At 40.4% G+C, this 18,483-nt stretch overlaps 1 protein-coding gene across 3 annotated transcripts in view; it reads right to left on the bottom strand.

Annotated features, from left to right (window-relative positions):
- adarb2 (adenosine deaminase RNA specific B2 (inactive)) overlaps positions 1 to 18,483 on the bottom strand; it is a 174,171-nt gene that overhangs the window by 13,098 nt on the left and 142,590 nt on the right. For all 3 annotated transcript variants that reach the window (XM_020041575.3, XM_020041576.3, XM_020041577.3), the window contains exons 5-7: positions 12,891 to 13,059; positions 8,599 to 8,750; positions 3,732 to 3,903 (exon numbers count right to left, since the gene is read on the bottom strand). In XM_020041575.3, the coding sequence (XP_019897134.2) occupies positions 3,732 to 3,903; positions 8,599 to 8,750; positions 12,891 to 13,059 (493 nt within the window). The remainder of the gene's footprint in view (positions 1 to 3,731; positions 3,904 to 8,598; positions 8,751 to 12,890; positions 13,060 to 18,483) is intronic.

Below are 18,483 nucleotides of genomic sequence, written 5' to 3'. Positions count from 1 at the left end.
TCTCTGCACCATCTACATCCATCTCTATTTCCCTCCCTCTCCACCCTGACCTTGGTTATCTGGCCCTCACTGACCCACTAATTTCAGTGGCACAGTTAGCTTCGTGGAGAGAAAGATAGGAATAAAGTAAGTAAGCAGGATGTTCCTTTTGCTTCACCCAGCCCGCCATATTCTATCCCTCTGTATTTTTTGCCAAGTAATTGCTTTCACCCCTGGTGGTGACCTACACATATTTAATCGCTGCGTCTCCAGACCCAGCCAACTGAATCACATTGGTCAAATTAACGGTTGGTTTCAGGGGATAGAGGACAGGCACCACAGAATATGCAGCCAGCTAGTCTGGGGCCTATCTGTCCCTGCTCAACGCACATAGTGTCAAATCAAATCTAAATATTGCACAGATATAGAATGACTAGAATGGATAATTAACCAGGATATTATTAATACTACACTCAATTGTATGTACACTCAGTAACCCCTCCCCCCACAATTTTACCTTATTTTACCACGGAAGTATGTTTCTGATTTCCAGCAATGACCAGGAAAAAATTGGGGTCTACCTGCTCTAGTAAACTGTTCTATAAGTTACATTTCTATGGCGTATAAAAACTGCTAAGAGACTAGTCAGTGGGAATGGGCAAAACCATAGATGGGTATGGCAAAGCAGATGTTGTTTCTTCATGACAAAAACATGCTAATAGCACCAATTAGTCTGTCAACACACATGGAAGTGTAAAGACCCAGTACTGCTATCTGCCATCTCCACTTCCCTACCTGGTCTACGGAGACCATACAGCTAATGTGTGGACACTCATGCTCTCACCTCCTCGTGGAAAGAGACAGGGCGAGAACTGAGAGATGTTGTTTAATTTAACATCAAAGTCTTTAACCTCAAGTAGCGAGAAGAAGTAGATCATTTGTCACTGTCAGAAAACACCTTGTAGCAAGACTAAAATCACAAGAATGTTTACTTAACCCTCAATACCCATCTGCCTTTTCTCTCCTCATATCACATCCCATAATGTGTGTCTACTGGGTAGGATGTAACAGAGTTTATGATTGTACCTCACCGTGAAAGACTATGAAAATGTCCCAAATTGAATCCTATTCCTTATATAGTGTGCAACTATAGCACCCTTGTTGGACGTAGTGCACTACAGCGGAGTATATAGAATTGTGCAGTATTTAGGAAATACCCTAAGCCCAAGAGTGGATGGATATGCCAGGTATTCCTCAAATGGTTCCGCAATAAAGTCAGTCAGTTAGCTGTGTCATTGCAAGACCAGGGTTTGAATCCTGCTTGCGGATTAGAGTAACGTTTTTGTGGAGGGTGGTGCAACAGGCCAGAACCATCTGGGTTTTGGGGGGTTATTAATTGCATATTGTCACCTTGCCTCATTGCGTTCTGGTGACTCCTTGGGTGGCTTGGGCGTTTATGAGCTAAATCAACGTAAAAGACAAGAGAATGCTTTCCTTCTGGCACATAAGAATTCTGGTATAGACTTAATGGCTCACTTGCATTGCAGGAATTACATTTCTATACACCTACTGAGTAAAATGTTATGTTCGTTGTCAACAAATGAGAAGGGCGGTAAAAAATAGCGTGAAAGTTTGTCAGCTTCTGTGGTCAGGGATGGTGGATCGGTGTTCCAATAAACCGATTTTCCCAGATACGGTTGTAAGTTCAATTCCTTTAAGTGGAGTGTAAGTTCAGTTCCTTCACTATGATGATTGCCATTGAGAAACACAAAATTGTTGGGCAATTCTGTTGTTTAGACAGTCGTTTTGTGGAACCGTAACCTTCGTCCTAACCCTAACCTCAGTACTGTGATGCCTAACCTTAACCGTTACCTAACCGTAACGCCAGTACTGTGATACCTAACCCTAAGTTAACCTTAAACGTAAACCTGATATGGCATTCATAGCAATGGGTTTCACATTTTAAATCGATTACGTTAAGCAGAATGTAATAGTACATAATAGCAATTGCAATAACATTTTAGTTACTTTAAGAAGTAACTAAATGGTAAGTCATTAAGGAACTATGGTACTGGGGATATGTTGATATTGAACATAAAAGCATTGGTGATATGTTCATAAGTAACTTAATCACATCTTAAAATAGTTCTATACAAAGGTAATTCCTGCAATGCAGGGTTGCTTCCTGGATGTTGTTGCGTTGAAAAAGGGCCTTAATCACCAGCGGCACCAGGCAGTTTTGATTGGAGTATCTAAAATGGGACTAGGTCGAGGCCAAGTGGTGCAGATCACTGGGGGAGCCGATCACTCACGTTATCCGGTTTAGAGTAGAGTGACTAGTCACAATCTGCAAACGATCATTAGACGCATGGCCGTCGGCTCAACTGACACGCACCAATGCTTTCCTGAATCCTTCTTGGAGCTGCTATTTTGCGTGCTAGGCAAATTCTTGAGGGTGCTAATGGGCTTGCTAGGCTTATTTTTAGGGGTGCTAATGGGCATATCAGGCTAATTCTTGGGGTGCTAATGGGCGTGGTAGCCTTATTCTTGGGGTGCTAATGGAGGTGCTAGGCTTACTCTTGGGGTTGCTAATGGGCATGGTAGGCTTATTCTTAGGCTTGCTAATGGGCATGCTAGGCTTATTCTTTGGGGTGCTAATGGGTGTGTTAGGCTTATTCATGAGGTTTATTTTGCCATGTCATCCATTTCTGGTGCTACCAATGGCCTTAATCTACAATTTGATATAATGAACATAAAATTTACATAAAAACTTTGAATAGAAATATATGCAACCTAATAAGGAAAACCATTGTCATTCAAGGAGGGAAGTTCAACTTCAACTCCGAGCTACAAGTTAAAATGCTGGCTAGCCATTGCTGTGATGAAGGAAATTAGGTCAGCAAGAATATTTTAACTAGATAGCTTTTGTTTGATCTAGTATGGTGAAAATGTAGACTGTCTGTCATATGAAGTCAAGCCAGTTTATCAAATTACATGAGAAGCCTACCCCACAATATACAGTTTTGTGATGACACAAACATGAAGTAATTCATGCAACCACTGTGTGACAGCCATTTTCTAGTCTGGACAATATATTGGTTTGCGTTTAAGCTATGAATAACAGCTTTGAGGGGTTGTCATAGATTGTTTTCTTGACTTCCCTAGTGAATTTACACACACACCGCCACAGCTGCTTGAATGACTACCGTCTTGACTGACTAACTGCCTGACTGACTGCCATGTCCTGTTCTCACATCCAGTCTGGTCTGTTCTGCTCTTGGGCAGGGATTTACCCACCACACACAGAGTAAATATCAGACCAATCCCAAGCCTTCTCTCAGGTCAATAAAGTCATCTTTTAAAATGCTTTGTTTTAACAGGGATCATCTGTTTTCATAAAAAGGTAATCCTCCAATAAGGATAGCTATTAGATCAATAGATGTATTTTCTTTCTTTCCTGCCTATGTAATGTCTGGACTGGAACATTCAGAGTCTGGTTTCTCTGAACAATGGCCTTTGTTTTCTGTCATCCGCTGTTTTGTTTTACCTCTGGCTATGACTGTCTGTTTATTTATTCAAAGATGTTCTTCTTGTCCTTGAAGTTCAGGTTTAATTGATCTGAAATGTCATATTGTTAGATCATCAAATACCTGGTGATAAAAAAAACAACCTATAATTCAAGAGAAGAAGGGTTAGCCTGGTTACCCAAACTCATTGCTTAGTTCTGATCAGTCCAATAAGTGACAACTGACCTGGTGATCTTGTCTGTGCAGGACATGGTGATGAGCTGTTCTCCCTGTAGGACCCCATCCCAGGTCTGGATGGCCCCCCGGGAAGACCTCAAAGGCAGGGTCCCTTCCCCGGATTCTATCTTGGTCCTCAGACGGCTGTGGAACTTCTTTACCAGGTGTCTGCTGCTATGTACTGCGAATAATACAGCAGAAATTGATTGTTAATTGTGTTGTCATTCATCCATTCATTTGTTCATTAATCCTGAATTCAGAATGCATGTTTAGATGGTTCTGTATGTAACCCATGTCATCGTGTCTGGCTTTGTACCTGCACGTTTGCCATGATTGCCTGCAATTACACCTTATACTATCCCAGAAATCAACCACCTTTTGAAAAGGCAATGATTGTAAACCAATGAATGCTCAAGTAGTTCTCTACTATAGATTTACCCTAAAGCCTTCTCACTACTTTTATCACACAATTTCTCTCATATTTGTCATCTCCCTCCCTCTTTCTGTGTCTCTTCATGGCTGTTGCCATGGTTCTAATAATGCAATAAGGTTTGTTTGTTTATCAATCGGGCCTTATTTTTACATGCGTTTGTCTTACATTCAAATTCTTACATTGAAATCTGTCACCACACAACCACTGATTAGGAATACCCAGATGAAGATTTTTTTGGGCCAATACCAATAGCTGATATTCATATACCACAACCGGCTGATGTCATGGTCGATACCGAAGTTTTATCATTCCTGTATCTGTATACTCTGCAATAAATTGATGCTTCAAATTTCAACAAACATAAATTAAATCATATTTATTTAAATTACAAAATATTTACAAAAATAAGTACAGGTGCTGGTCATAAAATTAGAATATCATCAAAAAGTTGATTTATTTCAGTAATTCCATTTAAAAAGTGAAACTTGTATATTATATTCATTCATTACACACAGACTTATATATTTCAAATTTTTATTTCTTTTAATTGTGATGATTATAACTGACAACTAATGAAAACCCCAAATTCAGTATCTCAGAAAATTAGAATATTACTAAGACCAATACAAAAAAAGGATTTTTAGAAATGTTGGCCAACTGAAAAGTATGAACATGAAAAGTATGAGCATGTACAGCACTCAATACTTAGTTGGGGCTCCTTTTGCCTGAATTACTACAGCAATGCAGCGTGGCATGGAGTCGATCAGTCTGTCTGTGAAATTCAACACTACTGTTGTTTGCTCCTTGGGATTTAAGGCCGGGTGTCTCTGTAAAGCACTTTGTGACAACTGCTGTTGTAAAAAGCGCTTTATAAATACATTTTGATTGATTGATTGATTGTGGCACTGCTCAGGTGTTATGAGAGCCCAGGTTGCTCTGATAGTGGCCTTCAGCTCTTCTGCATTGTTGGGTCTGGCGTATCGCATCTTCCTCTTCACAATACCCCATAGATTTTCTATAGGGTTAAGGTCAGGTGAGTTTGCTGGCCAATTAAGAACAGGGATACCATGGTCCTTAAACCAGGTACTGGTAGCTTTGGCACTGTGTGCAGGTACCAAGTCCTGTTGGAAACTGAAATCTGCATCTACATAAAGTTGATCAGCAGCAGGAAGCATGAAGTGCTCTAAAACTTCCTGGTAGATGGCTGCGTTGACCTTGGACCTCAGAAAACATAGTGGACCAATACCAGCAGATGACATGACACCCCAAACCATCACTGACTGTGGAAACTTTACACTGGACTTCAAGCAAAGTGGATTCTGTGCCTCTCCTCTCTTCCTCCAGACTGTGGGACCTTGATTTCCAAAGGAAATGCAGAATTGACTTTCATCAGAGAACATAACTCAGCAGCAGTCCTTTATGTCTTTAGCCCAGGTGAGATGCTTCTGATGCTGTGTCTTGTTCAAGAGTGGCTTGAAACAAGGAATTCGACAGCTGAAACCCATGTCTTGCATATGTCTGTGCGTGGTGGTTCTTGAAGCACTGACTCCAGCTGCAGTCCACTCTTTGTGAATCTCCCCCACATTTTTGAATGTTTTTTTTTTCCTTCACAATCCTCTCCAGGGTGCGGTTATCCCTATTGCTTGTACTCTTTTTTTTCTTTTCCTTCCCTTCGCCTCTCTATTAATGTGCTTGGACACAGAGCTCTGTGAACAGCCAGCCTCTTTAGCAATGACCTTTTGTGTCTTGCCCTCCTTGTGCAAGGTATCAATGGTCGTCTTTTGGACAGCTGTCAAGTCTGCAGTCTTCCCCATGATTGCGTTGCCTATAGAACTAGACTGAGAGACCATTTAAAGGCCTTTGCAGGTGTTTTGGGTTAATTAGCTGATTAGAGTGTGGCACCAGGTGTCTTTAATATTGAACCTTTTCACAATATTCAAATTTTCTGAGATACTGAATTTGGGGTTTTCATTAGTTGTCAGTTATAATCATCAAAATGTAAAGAAATAAACACTTGAACTATATCAGTCTGTGTGGAATGAATGTATACATTATACAAGTTTCACTTTTTGAATGGAATTACTGAAATAAATCAACTTTTTGATGATATTCTAATTTTATGACCAGCACCTGTATGTATAAATGATATTATAATAAGTAAACATTCCCTTTCTGTAATTGTACATTATACAATGCCTGGAAATAAATGTAGTAATTGAGGTATTAGATCTTGAATCGTCTGAAATAATTGGCCAAATGTATGGCAAAAACAAAAAAACAAAATAAATGTATCTTCTCAACTAGGTAATCCAACAGCAACAAATGCAATTAAGTTCCATAAAGTCTGATTTTGTCAATATCATAACTGTGATCATAGTACTAATCATTATACTAATACTTTCTATACAGTATACTAAAATGTTATTAAATGTCATGTAATTATTTGGCAATAAAAAAGGTACTTCTAGAAGAAACACTTTGGTGAAAAGTTAACTGCAGGGTTTTGCATGTTGCACTTCTAGTGGCTCTCAAACTTTTCACCACCTTGGACTTTTGCACCTTTTATTGTCTTACAACATGACATAAAAATGTATTTAATTACATGTTTTAGGAGGCCTGTGGCAACTCTAAAGGAGTTACAGTCTTCCACGGCTGAGCTGGAAGACACTGTACATACTACAAAAATAGGCTGGGTGTTTCACTAAAGTGACTATGTGTGGCACATGCTGAACACTGCACATGATCTATAGAACACTATCACGAAGCATGGTACTGGCAGCATCATGCTATGGGGATGCTTCTCTGTGTCAGAACCCGGAAAGCTTGTGAAGACAGAAGGCAAAGTGAATGCAGCAAATAAAAGAGAAATCCTGAAAGAAAACCTAGTGAAATCTGCTAGGAACTTGAGCAATTTTGCAAAGCACTATGTACAAAAATGACTGTGTCCATATGTACAAAGCTGGTAGAGACTTATCCAATAGACAGATTGCTGCCTAAGGTACCACTACCAAATATTGATCACTGGAAAAAATATCCTAATTTAATTTCAATAAAATGTGGAGTCTTAGGGGAACACTTTGAAGAGCCACAGTAATTATGTAATTTCACACTGAGAGGGGCGTTTTACAAGCGAATAGCATCCTTATGTGATCTTTTCTGTAAATGTTATATTAATTAAATGTATGATTTGAAATGTTATAGAGCAGAAGGTATACGCTGAGTGATGGTGGACATCTAGCAGGCTTTGTAGCAGTTAATTCATTCAAGCAGAGCTTTACTGCCAATGCTGATTGCTCTCATTTTGTAAACATTAGCATGTGAAATAACCAACATATTTGCTAGATTGTTGTGTGTGTTGGATTTGGAAAATCTCATAACTGTTTTTGCTTGGTACCTGGCTGGTTGGCAATGCAACCAGCCTGAAAAAGAATGACCAAAAACTGCTAAATATTTCAATATTCTTAGGATTCAATTAGTAATCCATGTGACTATAGTCACTTGATGTTTTATTAAAATGTACAATCCATAAAAATAAGTCGATGACAAACTGAGCAAGCTAGCCAAATACCAATTGCCCAAAGCAACAGATGGTACTTTGGCAGGGCAAAGCTCTGCACGCAAATGTTTTCTGCCAATCCCCATGCTTTGACAGTGTAATACATTCCTTTTGAAAATGTGAATAAAAAAGTGTATCTACATATTATTTAGATTTTACAGCTAATTAGATTTTACAGCAAAATGGTGCACCACATACCTATGCAAGAAAGCACCTAAACAGGGTAAGTTAAGATTTTCCTTCTGAAGTTTTGAGAAAATGCCGAAGGAATCCGTTTGGGCGTAAGTAATTCACTGATCTGTAAGGTGACTACTGATGAGCTTTTAAAAAGTTTCACCTTTCCACATAGACTTTCTTTCAGTCCAGTCAGATAGGCGTTGCTTCATTTGTATGTGCGTGCGTGTGCATGTCTATGTGCAAAAACCTCCACATCAACATAATTATACCCCAGCAGCATGGCTACTGTGTTGAATAGATCTGTCTGAGAAAAGGGGTGAAAAAATCGGGTGAGGCGGGCATTTTTGATGGAAAACGGGCAGATTACATTGCCAACAATGTAAGCCACATAAAAAACTAACGGCAGCCATTAAAATGAATATAGAATTTTTTTTTTTGCAAGAAAGAATTAAAGTGTCATCTGTTCAGCACAGAGGTTTGGCAGTTTGAAAAGGCCTGCGGATGTGATGTTACATGAAAGGGACGCCAGTTTTCTGACAGCGTCTAGAAAAGCGGAGCAGTCGCTTTTAACATCTCAGCCGGAGAAGATGATCCCTTACAAAAACTCTGTTAAAGAGAAGACACCAAATCAGAAAGAAAAGAGGAGAGAGAGGGAAAATAAGCGACGACTAGAGATGGAGAATGAAAGAGCGGATTCACGTCTGTCTTACGGTCAGTGGTGATTTCGTAGGGTGAGTTGAGGCGAGCATCTCCGCAAGGCGACGTGCTGATGTACATATGGAAATGGATGTTGTCCCTTAACCGGTACTCTGACTCCTTATGACGGACGAATATGGATTCTTCCCAGTCCTCTCGCCTTTTGCTTCAATCGGGAAGAAACAGAAATAAGGGATGAGGAAAAGACAGATGAGAAGTGACAGCTATCCATCAAAGCACACATAAACCTTGCTCTCCTCCACTCAGCCTCTCTCTTTTTCAATAAGGAACTGAAACAGACAGACGGACAGGACAGATGGACATACTGAGGGAGAATGATGACAAACCCTGCCCTTTTCCCTGACCTAAGCTGTTTTTCTCTGTTTTTACTGTGAGCCCCCTGAACATTACTCAGTCTGTCTGGTCATGACCACACATGACAGAGAGGAGGGCTGGTTTGGACATTTGTCTGTGTGCCACATTCTCTATGTCATCTCTGAAAGGGTGGAATGAATATGATCCTTGAGTCATATTAGTTGGACTACTCACTAATGCTCCAGTTAGCTTCTCAGCTAGCTACTATCAGACGTGTTGCTGTAGCTGCTACTACCAGCTTTTTTTCTAGAATAACTTTGTTGCTTTTCCTATATGGTTTTAATAGGAACCTATCCAGTAAGAAAACTTCGAGATATCCCTTACAGGATTTTGATAGGAATGATTTTCGAATTATTTAAACTCCTATACATTACAGTTTAAATAATGATTGAAAATTCAACAATATTTTTAGACTAGGGTGTCATACTTTTTAAGAGGGAATTGTAAAGCAATAATTTTAGGGTTAAAGTGCCTTATTGTTTTTATAAAAATGTAACATTATATGGGGAATTTCCTCATGACAAATCATTTAAATTAGTTTTTACATTATCTTCCCTCTAGACAATATAGCAAATGTCAGTTGTTCTGAGACTCTGAAGATGCTAACTAAACAGGCTGGTTGTTAATTCTAGCTACATTATGCATCCAATTAATCAGTGAAATGTATTTTATAAAGCCCCTTTTTAATCAGCAATAATCACAAAGTGCTTATACACTCACCAAGCCTAAAACTCCAAAGAGCAAGCAATAACAAGAAATGTATGCATTGCATGATACTAAAGTATACAGTATTTTCCCTACGCCACTTTATATAATATCAACCCTAGTCTTTACATATGGTGAAAATATGTCAGTTGTGGCATTTTGTTTGGCCATATTCATTATGACTTATCTTTCCCATTAGCTACTGCTCGATGCTGAGTTTCTGGCACTGTGATTATATTAGGCATTGGGGAAAGACAAAAGTCAATACGCTGTATTATGCTAATATGACATTAAAGGAGCTTTTCCCTTACTAATCTGACACATCAGGCTGGCCATTTAGTAGCCAGCAGGGTCTGGCAGGTAAGATTGGTTCACAGGAGCAGACAATACAATTCATCAAAGAGACCGTGTAAGAGAATGCCAAACTAAAAAAACTCACATTTTAAAGAAGACTGTGTTTCTTCTCTGATAAAGCAAAAATGTATGAAATATACATTTGCTGTCCCCTCAAAATAACACAACACACAGCCATTAATGTCTAAACCACTGGCAACAAAAGTGAGTACACCCCTAAGTGAAAATTTCCAAATTGGGCCCAAAGTGTCAATATTTTGTGTGGCCACCATCATTTTCCAGCACTGCCTTAAACCTCTTGGGCATGGAGTTCACCAAAGCTTCCAGGTTGCCACTGGAGTCCTCTTCCACTCCTCCATGATGACATCACAGAGCTGGTGGATGTTAGAGACCTTGCGCTGCTCCACCTTCCATTTGAGGATGCCCCACAGATGCTCAATAGGGTTTAGGTCTGGAGACATGCTTGGCCAGTCCATCACCTATACCCTCTTTAGCAAGGCAGTGGTCGTCTTGGAGGTGTGTTTGGGGTCATTACCATGTTGGAATATTGCCCTGCGGCCCAGTCTCAGAAAGGGAGGGGATCATGCTCTGCTTCAGTATGTCACAGTACATGCTGGCATTCATGGTTCCCTCAATGAACAGTATCTCCCAAGTGCCGGCCGCACTCTTGCAGCCCCAGACCATGACACTCCCACCACCATGCATTACTGTAGGCAAGACACACTTGTCATTATACTCCTCATCTGGTTGCCGCCACACACGCTTGACACTATCTGAACCAAATATGTATATCTTGGTCTCATCAGACCAAATAACATGGCTCCAGTAATCCATGTCCTTAGTCTGCTTGTCTTCAGCAAACAGTATGCAGGCTTTCTTGTGCATCATCTTTAGAAGAGGCTTACTTCTGGGACGATAGCCATGCAGACCAATTTAATGCAATGTGCAGTGTATGGTCTAAGCACCGACAGGCTGACCCCCCACCCCTTAAACCTTTGCAGCAATGCAGGCAGCACTCATACGTCTATTTCCCAAAGACAACCACTGGATATGACGCTGAGCACGTGCACTCAACTTCTTTGGTTGACCAAGGCCTGTTCTGAGTGGAACCTGTCCTGTTAAACCGCTGTATGGTCTTGGCCACCATGCTGCAGCTCTGTTTCAGTGTCTTGGCAATCTACTTATAGCCTAGGCCATCTTTATGTAGAGCAACAATTTTTTTTTTCAGAGAGTTCTTTGCCATGAGGTGCCATGTTGAACTTCCAGTGACCAGTATGAGGGAATGTGAAAGCGATAACACCAAATTTAACACACCTGCTCCCCATTCACAACTGAGACCTTGTAACACTAATGAGTCACGTGACACCGGTGAGGGAAAATGGCTAGTTGGCCCCAATTTGGACATTTTCACTTAGGGGTGTACTTTTGTTGCCAGTGGTTTAGACATTAATGGCTGTGTGTTGAGTTATTTTGAGGGGACAGCAAATTTACCCTGTTATATAAGCTGTACACTCACTACTTTACATTGTAGCTAAGTGTCAGTTCTTCAGTGTTGTCACATGAAAAGATATACTCAAATATTTACAAAAATGTGAGGGGTGTACTCACTTTTGTGAGATACTGTATGTACATCTATCTTCAGTATGACACCTTGTTTAAACATTTGGGCTGCCTTTGTGACTATATGACCCTGTGGACTATCCCAGCCGAGCTGGTTTGTATGGGCAGAGAACAATTGCATACACCTGTTATTGCTGAATGCTCGTTTCTTTGTCTTGAAAACCAGGCCAAGCTGGGCATTTGGGATGTGTGAGTGAACTACGCTAAATACCCTAATATCAGGTGCAGTGGAGACAGGAGGGAGAGGTGTATCCATCTAAGGAGACAAAGAAAGGTTTCCAGACATCCGGACCTCGCTCTGCATCCTGCTCTCTTTAGGCATAGCTTTGAAGTTATTGAGGTGTTACACACCAGTCTCGGAAGGGCTTCCAGACTGCACCGATCATCACTATGTTGGCTTGGGGATTCAATCTGGCAACATTTCAGTTTCTGGTCTAACACTCTAACTGTTAAGCTACAGTATCTGGTGCCATTGCTGGCTACTTTAGTGAACGTTCTCACATTTCTAACGGCAAAAAAAATTATGTTTAGCTGTCAAGAATAAAAATGATAGCCACAGTATGTAAGGAATAATGAACTCAAACTCTACTTTATGATTTATCTGAAAAATTATGAAAATGTGTTGAAGATGATATTCACTCTGCTTCGTTGTTTATCCCTTACATAATTGCCACTTAGGTACAAAAAACATGCATCAGCTATATCTGCTAAGAATAATTGCAAAAGATTAAATATAATTTATTATTAATATGATCTATCAGAAATCAGGTATATGCTCTGAAAAATCCTTACGCCCATAGAATTCAAGCAGAGGCTCAGGGAAATAAATTATTAAAAGTATATTTAGGAGTATTTTATATATACACTCCTATATATATATATATATATAGTACGTAGACATTTTTTTTTTTGGAGAAAGTAAATAACGAACTCTGCATGGGGCTTTATGAATTAGAAGATTTAAAAACACGATTAAAAAAAAGAAGAACAAAAGAGAAGAATGGTACATCGTTTTTGCATATCCCTCATTTTAATTGAACTGATTGTCATCAGTACACCCATATCTACTCTGGTGATGTTCACTGGAAAAATAGTTACACATTGTTAATGGGCTTTAAAAAAGGTCTCCAACATTGTAAAAGAAGCTGACAAACACTTTATGCTCTTACATTATGTTATACATGTGAATGAGCCTTTGTTATGTTTGACAATAAGGTTTTAAACATGGTATAGAAGCATTAGATGTAGTCACCTTAAGAAGAGCTCTAACTGTGAGTAGAGGTAGCGAACCAAGGCTCTCCTGGCTGTGATTTCAGCGTGACAGTCGTTCACAACCAGTCCCTTGTCACTGATGTATTCTCCATTGATACATTTGGTGCCAGTAGATAACGCAACCACTTGAGCTTGTCTCAGGTCCAGACCTATCAAACACAGAGAAAAAAAGTTGAATTTAGCATAACAATTACAGTAATTTCCTAGCTGACTTACTCATTTTGTAATAACATATTTTGTTGTTGCAGCTTTTAATCTTGAATTAGATTTTGCCATGAGGCAGAGACACAACCCAAACATTTTAAAGCTTAAATTAAAGAAATTATTAATTAAATGTACCCTGTCTAAATGTATTCCACTGATCCCCCACACCGGGGTAATGTCAGTAATGTCTAAATGTATTCCACTGATCCCCCACACCGGGGTAATGTCAGTAATGTCTAAATGTATTCCACTGATCCCCCACACCGGGGTAATGTTAGTAAGGTCTAAATGTATTCCACTGATCCCCCACACCGGGGTAATGTTAGTAAGGTCTAAATGTATTCCACCGATCCCCCACACTGGGGTAATGTTAGTAAGGTCTAAATGTATTCCACTGATCCCCCACACCGGGGTAATGTTAGTAAGGTCTAAATGTATTCCACTGATCCCCCACACCGGGGTAATCTTAGTAAGGTCTAAATGTATTCCACTGATCCCCCACACCGGGGTAATGTTAGTAAGGTCTAAATATATTCCACTGATCCCCCACACTGGGGTAATGTTAGTAAGGTTTAAATGTATTCCACTGATCCCACACACCGGGGTAATGTTAGTAAGGTCTAAATGTATTCCACGGATCCCCCACACCGAGGTAATGTCAGTAATGTCTAAATGTATTCCACTGATCCCCCACACTGGGGTAATGTCAGTAATGTCTAAATGTATTCCACTGATCCCCCACACCAGGGGAATGCCAGTAATGTCTAAATGGACCACAACTACCTACAACTAAATACATTTTTAATATGGAACTCAATCAATATCAATGGATGTGCCAATACTCGATTCCCCCTTCAACCACAATAGCATGCAGACAAGACTTCAGAAGTTAGATTAACCTTTTACCTCACTCTATAACAGGGGTGTCCAAACCATTCCACGGAGGGCCATGTGTCTGCAGGTTTTTTGTTTTTCCTATAAATTGGTTCCAAGTTCACACCTAAACAACCAGGTGAGGGTAGAAACTAACCAAGTAGAAATCTAATTAGTCAATCAAGTACAAGGAGAGAGTGAAAACCTGCAGACACACGGCCCTCTGTGGAACTGTTTGGACACCCCTGCTCTATAACATGAACCTAGCAGCTGTAAACTCAATGCTGGAGACACAGTTCCCCCTGCCACTGTCTTGAAAACTGTTTGTTTGATTTTAATTCAAAAGCACTGTGGTTAAAAAAGGGGCCTTCAGCAGCAGGTTTTCTGACAGCATAAAGCATGAGTGTGTGACGGGGCTGGCTCAGCATGCTTTAACCACAGTCCCTTTCCTGCCCTCTTCTCTCTGCTCCATCACAAATCTCTCCATCGTTTCGCAAATTCAGGGTTCATTGCGTCCACTGGACCTGCAGGCAACGCGGGTGCAACATCTGAGCTTTTATCTGCTGTTGCCCAGATGGTTTTGTAGGCAGGCAGGCAGACAGTCTGACTGACATACAAGCAAGTGTGTGTGTGTGTGGGTTTGTGTGAGAGAGTGAGTGCGTGTATGTGTGTCAGCCACCAGGTTGCCAATAGCAATAAGCACAGCTCATATTGTGGTAGGGGTTAAAGTCACGGCCCCTGAAATCCATTCTAGCACCTTTCGCTAACCACATACCTTTCCCTAGCAAACCGCAATTGGTTCTGTGAAGGTTCCTATTTCTCAGGTTGCAGGATACGTAATGGTGTATAACGATGATAATGATAATAGAAGGGTTGTATAAATCATTAGCCTAATTTCGGAAGAAAGTTACAGGGACACATTTCTGTAATGATGTAGTTCATTAGGTTACGGGAACAGTCCGGGGGCTACATTGTTGGGACATTCAAGAAGGTATGTTCCCAAAACACATGGCACATCGCCCATTACTGGAGTGGTGCCGCTACTACATGATTTCAGGCCAACTATTCTCCACACCTTACAAGCTGAGCTGATTGGTTCAACTGATTGTCTTTATTTGTGTCTATTCAAAGAGGCCGAAGGCTAAGCTCACTTAGCATTTTTGTTGCATTGTCAAGTATGTGTTTTCTATCCCTGTTCACTCCTCTCCCTGTAGGTTCCACCTCCACTCTGTGCTCTATGGCTGCTACCTTTTTAATCAAGTGTCCTCTGCTTTCACCTCCCGTATAGAATCCCTGGTCTCCAGCAGTGTTCAGAACAGTTCATTTGCTCTCTTCTCAGCCTATCCTGACAGAAACATGGATGACTCCAGAGAACAGCGCTACTCCAGCTACTTTCTGGTCCCCCCCCCACTCATCTGTCCATCTCCTCTTTTAAATTCCATGCTGTCACTGTCACTTACCCACTCAAGCTTAACATTGTTTTCTATCGCTAAGCAGGTGCCCTTGGAAAATTCCTCAATGAGCTTGAAATCCTGATTAACTCTTTTCTCAAACGATGACTCACCACTCATTGTACTGGGTGAATTAAAACTCCAGAAGCCTGCCTTCGATTAATTTCTTTTCACCTATTTTATTCCACCCGTTTCCTCTTTTGACCTCCCACTTTCCAGACACTTCCACTCACATGGCCAGCAGTTCACTTGACCATTACTGTATTATACAGTTTTTCTAAATCTTACTAAAAACCCCAACCAGGTCTCTGGTCAATACTCAGTCTCCTTTTCTCTCCCCTCCAGCCCTACCCATTTAGCCCCTACTTGGCACTGTCTTCACTTTCTTCACTATTCTCTCCATTGCTATCCTATCTTGTCTCGCTTCTAACAGACCCCTTCACTTTCTCCTGATTCTGCCTCTTTGGCCCTACTCTTCTGCAATACCCGTCCACATGATATCACTTTCAATGTTGCATTTCTTCCCTGCAGGCTCACAGAACTAAAATGTAGGAAAGTGAAAATGTAGGAAAACTAAACTTCCAGATGACCTATCATCCTTTTACTTACTCTTCACAACTCCCTCGTCCGTTGCCGTGTAAGACTTCATCCTCTCTTTGAGTCTGGCAGACATTTATGCTTGGATGTTATGCTTGCCTACCACCTCAAGTTCATTTTTGACCGATTTTCTGCGGGAAGGCCTGTCAGAAACTCCCCAACCTTAATTAAAATGATTCTATAACTTAAAAAGCAACTACGTGTGTATTTTGTAATGAAAATGAAAGCATGTTAAATGAAAGTACTCAAAGTTAAAGGATTTATTTAATAAGAGTTCTGATATCTAATGTCAATATACAGTTCTGTATGAGCAGTATAGTATACTTAAAATATACTACAAAGTAACATTTGCAGTAACATATGCATTGTATACACCAATCAGCCATAACATTACGACCACTGACAGGTGAAGTAAATAACACTGATAATCTCGTTATCATGGCACCTGTCTGTGGGTGGGATATATTAGGCAGCAAGTGAACATTCTGTTCTCAAAGTTGATGTGTAGAAGCATGAAAAATGGGCAAGCGTAAGGACCTGAGCGACTTTGACAAAGACCAAATTGTGATGGCTAGACGACTGGGTCAGAGCATCTCCAAAACTGCAGCCCTTGTGGGGTGTTCCGGGTCTGCAGTGGTCAGTACCTATCAAAAGTGGTCCAAGGAAGTAAAAGCGGTGAACCGGCGACAGGGTCATTGGGGGTCAAGACTCACTGATGCACTTGGGGAGCGAACGCTGGCCCGTGTGGTCCAATCCAAACAGACGAGCTACTGTAGCTCAAATTGCTGAAAAAGTTAACGCTGGTACTGATAGAAAGGTGTCAGAGCACACAGTGCATCGTAGTTTGTTGCGTATGGGGCTGCATAACCGTAGACCAGTCAGGGTGCCCATGCTGACCCCTGTCCATTGCAGAAAGCGCCTACAATGGGCAGGTTAGCATTAGAACTGGACCATGGAGCAATGGAAGAAGGTGGCCTGGTCTGATTAATCATGTTTCCTTTTTAATCACGTGGATGGCCACAATGCGTTGTGCCTAAGAACAGCTCTTTGCCATGGTATCTTGTCCATATATCACATCATAATGTGTTGTATTGTTTAATTATAAAATAAATTATACAGTGAAATTATGATGCATTCTGCATGTGGGTCAAATTGATTTGTAATTTATACCATCAAAAAACAATCCCCTGGTCTCTGAACTGACAGTGTTTTTAGCCTTTCTGTCTTTTCTCCTCTAACTGGTTGCTCCTCTACACTGTAGCTTCTAGTGCCTTTAATACCTTGTATGATTGAATAAGAAATTCATAAAAAGTGCAGACATATACAAGTATATAGAAAGAACATATCTTTTTTTTAAATGGATACCCACCACCAGACGTCAAATTCTTATCTCATATGATTTCATTCCCATTAAAGACAGTCTTACATATCCCTACTGAATTACAGAGGCTCCATACCTAAAAAGTAGTGAATAAAATAACTTTGTAATTCTTATGTCCTAAACTAATCTCCAAGGATCAACACTTAATTAAATTATGTACAACTTCTAACCCAATGTGCTGTCTATTTGCCTTCTACAGCCACATAAGCTTTAAGAGCCTCGCAATGCCAGTGACAAATCAAATCTTGCCCAGGTTGAAACTGTCTCCACAGGCCTTGACTGGGGGGGTTGGTGGTTCAAAGTTGCATACCCAATTTATATTCTGCTGGTGCGTACAGAAGTCTAAAACAGCCAATAGATGTTCAGAGAGTTGTTGGTATGGGGGAGGGGTACAGAACCCCCAGTGTTCCTGTCAAATACTTGGGCAGCTCCAGCTCTAGGTCTGTATGCGTCTGGATCTTTGAAGATAACACTGCCTATTAATAAGCAAATACTAGCAATTATTGTGCGGCAGGGAGAGTAGAGGAATAGGATTAGGTCAAGGCGAGCCAGGTCTCAGTGAAGTCCAAATTGATGAGCTGCAGCTCTCAACACACAGACAGACTAATAGAGATACTGATCCATCCTCACCAGCCACCACAAAGACCCCCACAGTGTGCAGCCAGGCCAATAGATAAGACTGTGTGTGAGCTGTTAGCTAGAGCTTCATGTAAATACCAGGTGGAGATAAAGTGTAAAATGTCTACATGAATACAAGTTAAATCATGATATTTACATTTTGTTTCTTCATGTTAATACACTTGACTATTAGGCTATGTGGGTAATTATATTGCCTAAAAGACAAATCTGTGTGTAAGGGACTAATACAATAAGTTTACACTTAATTTTTTTGTAACAAGGGAAGAAGAGTATCAGAAGACTGGGAACAATATGCAATGAAATTAATGTGTGTTATATAGTAAACAAAGGATATGTTATGTAAATGGATTTTGTTGGCTAATAAGGTTATTGTTCAGTTTTCAGACAATCAGTACACTGTAGATATTAAAAACAAATAGTTTTCTATT

Source organism: Esox lucius, chromosome 21 (genome assembly GCF_011004845.1).
Source record: "Esox lucius isolate fEsoLuc1 chromosome 21, fEsoLuc1.pri, whole genome shotgun sequence".
Taxonomy (NCBI): Eukaryota; Metazoa; Chordata; class Actinopteri; order Esociformes; family Esocidae; genus Esox; species Esox lucius.
Note: the sequence above shows the minus strand (reverse complement) of the source record. Positions and strands in the feature narration are given on the sequence as shown.